Below are 10,712 nucleotides of genomic sequence, written 5' to 3'. Positions count from 1 at the left end.
ACATGTTGATTTAATTTGAAATTAACTAGTATGGAGATTGGGGGAAAAAAAAAAAAGAGGGCTTCATTTGGCTTCCGGCAGTTACTTTTTTTATTTTTGTGGTTTAAGAGAAAAGAATATATTTGATTGAACGAAAAGTAGTATTAAACAAGGGTACAACTCGAGGGAATTCACATAACACTGATATCTGGAGAATCAGGGATTTTTAGACCTAAAATCTGCAACATATGGTTTGTATTTATGCTATCTGGACAATGGACATGACCTTAGAGAGCTTTAGATTACCAGTGAGGAAAGCCAGAAGACTCAACCATCAAAACTTCCTACCGTAAGATGAGTGGAATTCCAGGAAAAAATGGAATTTTGAGCAGATTAAGAACCCTAAGATGGATGAATTAGGTAAAGAAGATAAATTATACCGGTCAATAAAGCCTGCTGACAATCACAGTCCTTATTTAAATTCAGTTAGCTTCATTTGCTTTTCTTATTATTTTATCTCGGACAAGTGAATACTTTAGGAGATATGATTACTCATCCTGCAAAAACATTTTGCAAAGGAGAGAAGGGATAAATTATATTAGCTCGTAGAGTTTTGTTATGCCCTTTGCATTTTTAATGCTACTACTTAAATAAGTAGCTAATATTATGAATCTATCTTGAATAATTATTTTCTTAGAATGACCTAATAATTTTGCCATCATGTCATAAAACTTTCTCGGTGAACATCAGGTTCTTGTTCCTGGTATCATGGGGTCTCACTCACTAGTTTGCATGTGCATTTTAATGTTACCCATCTTTTGTAATGGCTATTCTTTATGAAACATTCAGGATCCTTATTTTAGAATGACGAGAGATGTTGCTCCTAAATTAGGATATCACAAGCCAGCCTTGATTGAATCATTATTCTTCCCTGCGCTACAGGTATTGTTATGCTGCAAAATAATGCTACTTTATTGAATTGATCAAGCACAACTAAAGTTTTGCATTTTTGTGTATATGTGCAATTTTCTTTTAAATGTGATTTTGCGTTATTTTTCCATGAGCGTGAGTCATGTCTGCTAATGACGTGGAGTTGCTGCTAATCTACATTTGTCCCTGTATTCAACTTTCCCATTTCCTAAGAATCAAGAAGCACGAAAGAGGGAGTCGTGACTTCCTTGTGCTATGATGATCAGACTTTGCCAGGAAACAACAGTGATACTGAACTTAATTAGTTCTGACATCAGTGAATCTGAATTATGGATGAGAATGGATAATGAAGTGAAGAGGAGGAGTTGACTGAGATAAGCTCAGCAAGTTGAGTGATTGTACTGTGAGGGCAGCGTATGTAAAATAGCAAGGAATTTTAAAGGGGAGGGACGAGAGATCTATACCAAGATATGGGAAGGTTCTCTAATGAGAGTATTATTACTAAAGCATTAGGGAAGAGGTAGGAAAATACTGGGAAAGACTTGGCTGGTGCTGAGCTCCTCTAACTGCCCTGAGACTGCTTTCTTTTCTTGTTTTCTTGTATCTCAGGCTAATCCATACTGTTATGGTCTGTTTTCATCAATTTACAGCATTTTCTTCATTTCACGGTTTTATTTACCAACCACTCATCAACATCATTTTCGGTTATCCTGAATATGGAAGGCACGGTGGGATTCCAAATTCTGGTCCTTAATCCTGAAATTGCTTTTCATTGTATTTGTGGGAATGACTGCATTCCAGAAAGGCCAGAATGCCTGAGTATGTTTATTTGAAACTTTTTTATGAAAAATATCAAAGCAATAGGAAAAGTGAATGCAACTACACTTGAATGTAAGATTGCTATACCATCCAGCATAAGCAAAACAAAGTCCTCTTATTGATCTATGTTTTCTATTGGTGAGAATTTCATGAACTCTTATTGGAACATATCATCATCTTTTGTAGGCCTTGAAATTTTTACTCTGAGAAAACTCTTCTATGCGATTGCTTTTTTGCGTGGTTGTCCTTAGCTTTATTAGAGTTGAATGCTTGCAGGGGGAAACAGGAAAAATGTCTGCCAGTGACCCCAATTCCGCAATATATGTGACTGATTCAGCAAAAGACATAAAGAACAAGGTTTGGTCCTAAGATACTCTCTTTATGTTTTCTGCACTGCTCTACTGTTTACATTTAACTGTTGTAGTGTTTATTCTTTGAATTGCTTTTTTGATGAAGAATCTCGAGTTTGTATCCTATGTTGTGTATATGCAAGATATTAAGAGGTTCTGCATTCATTTCCTTTGATTGTATTCATTTTGACTCATTACCAGTCGCCATATCAATCACTAATTCCCCTTCCGGCGAATCTTGCTGCGGCTCACTTGATGATTAGAAAGTTTAACAGTCACCATATCAATCACTAAATTCCCTTCCAGTAAATCTTGCTGCAGGTCACTAGATGATTAGAAAGTTTAATATTAGTCCCTTCGTCCTACAGTACTTTTGTTTTTGTCTATCTTGACAAGCATCAAATTTCCCTCCCCCTGACCCTGTTTTGTTTTCTGGTTGCTTACCTTCACTACAAACTGTGTATTTGTGGCTCTTTGCAGGTAAACAAGCATGCATTCTCTGGTGGTCAAGATTCTATAGAGAAACATAGGCAGTTAGGGGCAAATCTTGAGGTAATGAAGTTCTGATTGCTTTCTTCTGATGATTAATATGCTGGTTTACGTGTCAATTTGTGGACATAACATTGTTCAGAAAAGGGCTTAAAGACCCCTTCCAATTCTCTCTTTTCCGTACAATGAATTCCTTCTCCTATCTCTGTTGCTCTTTTCTTCTAATTGTAGATCAATAATCTTGACATGTTAAATTATTCAGGTAGATATACCAGTCAAATACCTTTCATTTTTCCTAGAAGATGATGCAGAACTTGAACACATAAAGAAGGTCAGATTTCTATTCCTTGTCCTAAGGGATTGTTTTGGGTTTTGGAGGGGAGGAGAGTAAGGGAAGGTTTGTAATGTAAATTTTATGCTACAAGCCCTCCACTTCCAAACTCACAAGTAACAAACAACTCCTAAATTGTATTTTATGAGCAGCAAAATGAGTTCTACTCTGACAAGTTTTCCTCTCATAGGAGTATGGGGCTGGACGCATGCTTACTGGTGAGGTGAAGCAGCGCCTAATTCAAGTTTTGACTGAACTCGTAGAGAGACATCGTAGGGCTCGTGCTGCCGTGACGGATGAGGTTTGCATTCTTCACTATTAAATGTTCGCAAAGATGTGCTCATGCTGAAAAATAGGACAAAAGAATACATGGGGCAACTAAGTTGAAGTCTCAGTGGTTGATTACAATGTTGAAACACTGCATGTGCATAGATTATTCAAGTAATTGAGTTATGAGATGAATGTCATCTTCGTAAGGAGAAGTGAACAAATGAACCAAATTTCACTTTTCAAACACAGATCAAGATAGGAATGGTATCCAAAGAATCTCCTATGGAGGGTTTAACCCGGTAAATTAAAAAGCAAAGTTTAGTCAAGTAAACATCGTAATCCAAAAGGAAAAAAAGAATGAGTTTAAATTAACTAGTCAAAGGATCTTGAAGCCTGCCATTTATAGTCAAGTTTGTCTAGAGTTCTTGAATGCCTTTAAACGAACTAGTGAAAGGATCTTCAAGCCCTGCTCTTTATGAACATCAATTTTGTCTAAGTTCTTGAATGGGTTTAAACAAACTAGTCAAAGGATCTTCAAGCCTGTTCTTTATGAACATCAAGTTTGTCTAGAGTTCTTATATTGGTTTAGGTATTGGGTCCTACTGCATTATTGTGGGCTGTAGGGCACTTCACACGCTGCAGTCCAAGTGGAGCTGTGCTCCATGCTTCAACTCTTCCACGAGTCTTACTCGTTGAGTAAGCTTCACCCATGCTAGTTTGATATCCAAATCGATCAATTTCAAAAAAAGCAAAAGGTATTTCAGAAGTTGATAGAACACTTCTACAAGTTTACAGCTAGTCAGCTAGTATGAGGTTATGGATCCAATGCCTAACCAAATGAAAACTACGACAAAACAGGATGTCAATGCATCAAACAAAGCATAAATAACTTGAATTTCTTTGTTATCAGATTTCACGTTCTTTAAAGTCTGCCAGATTATGTTTTTCGGTTGGTAATTTCTTTATTGATGTGTTCTCTAGTCTGATGAAACTGTTGAAGATTTTAAGGACGAAGTGTCCTTGCTCTATAAACATTTGTTTGTTTGTTATTATTCATACAGTGCAAAAATAAATTGTCATGTATTTTGGGTTCTGTAATTTCTTTCAGATGGTGGATGCATTTATGGCTGTGAGACCACTTCCCCACATGTTTGGCTGACGTTCCCTTATGTTATCTGCCCAAATATGAGATCAGTCGCTGAATTGCTATTCAAAAGTTGATCGTTTTTGTAGAACTTTTGTATTTCGTTTTTGTTATATATAGACATTCTACTTTCAAATGTTATTCTTATAATCTTATCTATTACTGTTCGATTAACCCGGAGTTTAGCGACCTTGAGTTAACCAACTCGAGAATCTAGATTACTTTTTAAAGTTTTTGTTAAACTTGAACAGCTATTAATGTTGACTGTCATAATTTTGGACAATTTTCTCCAATTGTCATGATGCTTGTTAATAGTAACACAGAAGAAAAAGGAAATATTAGGCATTAAAGGTGAATTTTAGTTACATACTTCGCCCAACTGCATAATGTGATGAAGCAGATATCCATGTGCAACCTTATATAACTACGGATTTATACTGATTGGGCTAAACCTCTGCAGCGCCTTGCAATATCATGCAAAGTTTTGCAATCCAATTTGCAATCAACTGTTGTCACATTATCTTCGTATATGAACTTCTAACTGATGTGCTACAACGGGAACCAAGGATTATCAAAAAATCTTTACGGCCTTTGAGGCTAGGATGAACCTTCAGAGCGTTGTAGATGTCTGTCCGTTGGTGTGCCTTCCAAATTACTTTGGCGGACCATCCAACTGCTTCTCTAGCGGCTCTATGTCTAAGTTTGTTGATATATCCCAAAAATTCCTTGCCCAATTCACGACACAAATTGTGAAGGCTAAACACTATTAATGGTGCAACGTAATGATGAATCTACAAGAAAGTACCTTGACAAGTTGAATGGTGCATGTCTCGAGATTGATGGCCTCACGGACTCCATCTCTCTGCTTGACAAACGATCTAGTGAACAAAGATTTTCATAAACATCTAATCACCAAACCAATTTGGACTATACATAAGATCCAAAAGGTCGCCAGGGAGAAGTGAGTTAGGTTGTAGTAGCCAATAAAAAGCAAAATGCTAACCTGTCTCATCATCTTAAGCTATCTTTTGAAGTGGTGGTTTTAAAGCAAGACATGAGAAAGAGCCAAGAATAGCAACATTCTTGTGTAGTTGTTCATCATTTGTGTAGTTTTGAGTGGATTCATGTTATGCTTACACAAATAATGCTCCAACATGAACGGTGTATTAATAATAAAAGAGAAGAGAAAAATAACCGTGTCATTGGGGCAAAAACTGTTAAGGTCGTTTTTTTTTTTTCTTGGTACTAACGTGTTTCCTTTCCGAGTTAAAAGGAACTGTCCCTTGTCAAAAAAACACAAAAAAGTCTTCCCTTTTCGGAAAAACAAGTCTACGTAGAGACTCTGCATTCTTGCATGTTATAAGTTGCAAAGTGCAGCCGAAGCATGGGTCAGATGGCAATTTTGTTTGCCTCCCATAGAGCTGCACCAGGTTCAAATCCTCATGGAGGAATATAGAACCATTTATGTGTATCCCTATGTAGTGTGTGAGTGTGTAATGCATTGGGGGCTGTCCAATCCATTTGACAAAAAAAAAAAAAGTTGCAAAGTCTTTTTTTTTTATGGATTTTATTTTGACCTCCCCCATGATAAAACTTTAGGAGTTGGACTATATTACGTATATATTAAAATCAAGTACTAAAATTAACTATTAGTATGAAATATATGTATATCTATCTACTTTTTAAGGTTTTATTATCCCACCTTGATCAAGTGATCACAATACTGGAAGATACATGATATGTTGATTATACAGTTATGTCTTGATTTGCAATTTTAATACTGAATGTTTTCTTTCTATCTTAACACCATTGAATAACAGAAAAATTGAAGATTAAATCCAATCTAATATTAATCTATAATACTTCATTCTGTTGTTTTTTAGAATATTATATTTTACGTCTTGTCGTGCTTATTTAAATAATTCCGTATTACATTACTAAAAATGTAACTAAGATAAATAAATGTTTAATAATTTAGTTGAGATCATTCTATTTCAAATGTTTACTTTATAAGGCAAAGAATTATTTCATATTCATGTTATTTTAAAAGATTATTTCTAATTCGTGTAATTCGGTAGGTTTAGTAATTGTAGAGATGTAAAAATAATCTAAATTATTTTTGTAAATAAACATGTTAATAGTTGAACTTTGGTACATGGTATACGAATCAGGAACCACCAGATAAAATGATAATACAAATGGACAAATGTTCTTTTATTAAAGAAATAATAAATAGAGAACCAAGGGTGAATATAACGTCTCCTATTGATTTATCATCAAAATTGTGTGGAAGAAGAAGGAATACGTTGTACACTACAGGAATGTATGAAGATGCTTTATTTAAAAATGTGACTTATTTATTTAGTCATATTTTAAATTAAGACAACACTTTTATAACATTAAAATTTAAACATACAATTTATCATTTAAAGATAAAAAAAATATTTTCATATGAAGACAATTATAAAATCTTTATAATAATATCCAATATAAATTTTAGTCTTTTATATAGAAAATTTAGCAAATTTTGGACTAATTATCTTTTTTCAAATATTATTATGAATAGACACAAAAAAAATTTATTACATTGTATTAAATTATGTTGACACATTTAAATATAAACTTTAAAAAAAATATAACATTAATTTTTAATGTTTTTTTAATCTTTACTCTGTTTTGCTAGCAAAACCCATACGGCCATACCTTATCTACTAGGCCTATTAGTAACAACAGTTAAATTAAATTTTTTGATTGAAAAAAGTATTTATAATTATTTCAATATTAAAAATGAACCAACATTTTAAAATTCATGTTCAAATATACACCTTAGTTTCCAATCCTTTTGTGCCTAACTTATCTTTTATAGCAAATTTTAAAGAAAGAGTAGCACACGACCCAAGCGGAAGAAAACGACCGTCCCAACCACCGTTCACCTTTGTCAGCGTTACTTTTGCTTCTGCTACACTTCGGTAACACTCTTCCCTTCTTCTCCGTATTCACCTGTATTCGCTTTTCTTTGATTCAAGCTCTGATTTATCAACTCATGATTATGAATTGATTCCGTAATTGGATTAAATGCCTTCGCCACATTTCATTTCTTTATTATTATTATTATAAGTATTCGGATTCACAGTCATCGATTTTGTTGAAATCATTATCAATTTATGTGTCCACGCTATTACTTGGATTCCTGCTTCATTTCTATCCTCTACACCTGAAAATAAGGAGGAATGTATGTAACAACGAAATATCACAATTAGTAGTTTGAATCAACTTTTGGTTAAACTGTGAATACCGATTTTTCTCTTTCTTTCTTGGCTGCTTATGATTATTTTCAATACTTGATTAAGTGCAAATATTTTTGTTATTGAATTGACTGAACCATTGGATTTGATTGGTTACTTGTAATTGCAGAGGATAACAAGAGAAATTGGGGGTGATGGCATCTTTCTGGGATAGCTACAAGGAATTCTGGTCGGAGAGGTTCTCCTTTCTTAGCAATTATTCCAATGCTATCCAACGCGATAGGCCACTCCATCCTTGGACTGATTCTGATGTTGATCAGTTCATTGCTTTGGATCCTGTTCATGGACCTGCTGTAATGATTCTATCACTTTATTTATCCGTATATATGTAATTTGATTTTGTTTTGGTTTTGATGTTTTCTGCTTGGATTGATGGTGCAATGTGATGTTGTGCATATCTTTAAAGGACCCAAGTCAATATACTTTTCAATTGGAAGAAAAAACTCCCTATTTTCTTGGTTAATTTTGAACTCAAAGAACATTAAGTTGTGTTTGGCAAGTGTATCATGACAGGAAATATGGTGACATGATAGAAAAGTTAGGTCCCTATTCCTTGTCCTTAGTTTTTGGATGGTTGGAAAATCACACAAATTGTCTGTGAATAGAGAAATGTTGCTTGTTTCTGTCTTTATTTCGTTGTCCAAACAAGTTTGTGTCTCCTATTGTTTAACCTGAAACAGTTACCAAACAAGCTTATTTAGTTTTTCAGTTCATATTACTGTAATTAATGTATTGTAAATTATTGGAAATTCAGATATGTCATGTTTCCTTCTGTGTCAATTATTAGATGCTATGGTAAGTTGGTGAGTATCTTGTGAAAAACTGGTTCTTTCTTTTCCTGCAGGCAACTCTTAGTATTCAATAAGAATCCGTTTCTATGTTTGTTGAATTAAAATTAGAATATACATGTCGTCTCTTCTTTGTATTAGTATGTTGTATGACACTTCTTAAGCTCTATCTATAGTTTATTTGATATTCAACTGTACCTGAATTATTTTTTCCAAATGTTTTCTCTCTTGCACATATGTTTATGTTGGTCATCCTTTTCCATCATTAATCATTAACTCTAAACAGCATTGTTGTCATCACATAGTATAGAAGAGACCTTAATCTAAGGGTGATCATTCTTTCTATGATCCAAGTGGACCAAAGAACTGAACCTGTTTCCAATGCCAAAGATGATTGTTGATCCTCTTGAAATGTCTTTTTGCTCTTCCAAGAAGAGGAAAAAGAAAATTGTGTAGTGCTAAAATATACGTTATAGCTCATGTCAAATCTTAGTTTCTTAGTAGATAGCCAATAACATCAAATCATAGTTGCTGATCTCCAACCCCTTTTTTCACAATAATTCTTTATGGTTGTCGAATTCTACGATATAGTTTACTAAATTGTCTTTCTATGTTCGTTAATTCATGAACTGGAACATATAGTCGGTCTTATGTTTTTACCTCACGTTAGCTGTCATCTGAAGCACCAGAGTGATTTTCTTTTTTCCATCTCAGTTGAAAAGTGCTAGAGATGCAGTACAATTTGGCATCACTGGAAGTGCTTTGGGAGCAGCATTCACTGCAGGCTACGCATGGAAATATTCAAGAAGTTTGCATGGTAATCCCCTACTTTTCATAGCATTGAAACATTTTTTCTATAACATACTATGCTTTTGGATTGATCTTAATTTGATCATCTTATTGTAAGCAAAGCTGTCATCGTCCTCACTTGTTTAGATACTTGTCTTGGTTGAGTCTAAATTAAATATTTTCTGTTAGAAGTATGGCAGTTATGACAGCACTTCATGTTAAATGTTAATATTTTACTTTTATTTTCTTGATTGTGTTGCACAGGTGCTGCACTTTCTTTTCTAGCTGGAGGTGTATTTGGGTGGACGTTTGGGCATGAAATTGCAAATCATGCACTTCAACTCTACAGGTTAGATACACTGGCTGCAGAGGCTAAGTTTTTGGAATGGTGGAAAAATAAGAGCGAATGAGGCTATTAGATCTATTAGCTGCTGGTGTGTCAGAGTGCAACTTTTGTTCTCCTTTCAGGAAGTTTAATCTCAGTGTTTGCTGTGCAAATTTATGTTAATTGAATAAATGCTTCTTTGTGACATAGGTCAAGCTTTTCAACTAGTTTGATGCATCACCATAAAGCAAATTGTGACTTTAAGTGCCAATTCCACCCTTTTCTGTTCTTACTTCTTAGTTATTTGCATTATCATAGGATCTGTCTGGTCTTTTTAGTAGTTTGTCTAGAGACCAATAGACCATAGCAGTTGGCATATTAAATTTTGGCGAGCACTCTGATGTAGATTGATACAAATTTCTACACATGTAGAAATGTGTTGGCGAAGGGCAGAATACAACGGGTGGCAGGGCCGGTTGAAATCAGTTAGGATGACATGGTTGGTTTGTTGGGTGAGGACGATTTCAGGCTTGAGGTCGTGGTAGGTGATGCTGATGGAGTGAAAATGCTCCAGAGCGCAAAGGATCTTGGCAACCTAGAAGCGGATGACGATCAGGGAGAAGAGATGGTCGATTTGGCAGTGGCAGAGGACGTTGAGGTCACCATCATGGCAGTAAGAGATGATCCAGCCAAGCAAGTGGTCTGCTTTGAAGGTGCCGAGGACCAAGGGGTGGGTTGGCGGGGATGCTGTGTTGGACAGAGGTGTTAGCGATGCGGTTTGGTTTTGAGTTATGGAAAAGTCTAGGGGCCAGCAACTTTTCCAAATTCTGGACAGCATGTAACCAGTAAAGAAAAGTGAGCCATTGGATGAAATCTCACACCAATCTCACATTATTAAAATCATCTATTTGATGGCTACAAATCACAAAAGTTGCTGGCTTCCTAGTACTCCTCGTGAGTTAAATACTGGGTTAAAAACTCATTTGATCCAAATATTAATTTTACTTGCGGTGTGGTTTTGGATTGGATATTTTTTGTAAAGGAATCCAATCCAATCTCAAGTGGTTTGGATTCGATTGGATTTGCGGTTTTGTATATTAAAAAAATTAAATATGTATAACAAGTCTTAATATTAAATTTTAAAAATCAACAATAACATAATAAGTCTTAACAATATCTTAAAAAAGCACTAA

At 34.8% G+C, this 10,712-nt stretch overlaps 2 protein-coding genes across 4 annotated transcripts in view; both read left to right on the top strand.

The window, feature by feature from the left end:
* LOC107618274 (tryptophan--tRNA ligase, cytoplasmic) overlaps nt 1-4,662 on the top strand; it is a 7,627-nt gene extending 2,965 nt beyond the window's left edge. Inside the window, exons 6-11 of the mRNA XM_016320289.2 lie at nt 829-921; nt 2,005-2,085; nt 2,559-2,630; nt 2,830-2,898; nt 3,089-3,199; nt 4,277-4,662. Coding sequence (XP_016175775.1) covers nt 829-921; nt 2,005-2,085; nt 2,559-2,630; nt 2,830-2,898; nt 3,089-3,199; nt 4,277-4,327 — 477 coding nt within the window. The 3' untranslated portion in view covers nt 4,328-4,662. The remainder of the gene's footprint in view (nt 1-828; nt 922-2,004; nt 2,086-2,558; nt 2,631-2,829; nt 2,899-3,088; nt 3,200-4,276) is intronic.
* LOC107618400 (succinate dehydrogenase subunit 6, mitochondrial) lies at nt 7,171-9,834 on the top strand. 3 transcript variants are annotated; one of them, XM_016320455.2, is made up of 4 exons: nt 7,171-7,281; nt 7,727-7,910; nt 9,120-9,222; nt 9,459-9,834. In XM_016320455.2, the coding sequence occupies exons 2-4, from the start codon at nt 7,752-7,754 to the stop codon at nt 9,602-9,604; spliced, it is 408 nt and encodes a 135-aa protein (XP_016175941.1). In that variant the 5' UTR covers nt 7,171-7,281; nt 7,727-7,751; the 3' UTR covers nt 9,605-9,834. The 3 variants fall into 3 exon arrangements, with proteins under 3 accessions (XP_016175941.1, XP_016175942.1, XP_016175943.1); XM_016320456.2 differs by having other exon boundaries at nt 7,236-7,374; XM_016320457.2 differs by lacking the exon at nt 7,171-7,281 and adding an exon at nt 7,302-7,544.

Source organism: Arachis ipaensis, chromosome B09, assembly GCF_000816755.2.
Source record: "Arachis ipaensis cultivar K30076 chromosome B09, Araip1.1, whole genome shotgun sequence".
NCBI lineage: Eukaryota > Viridiplantae > Streptophyta > Magnoliopsida > Fabales > Fabaceae > Arachis > Arachis ipaensis.
This window is presented reverse-complemented; position numbering and strand designations above follow the sequence as displayed.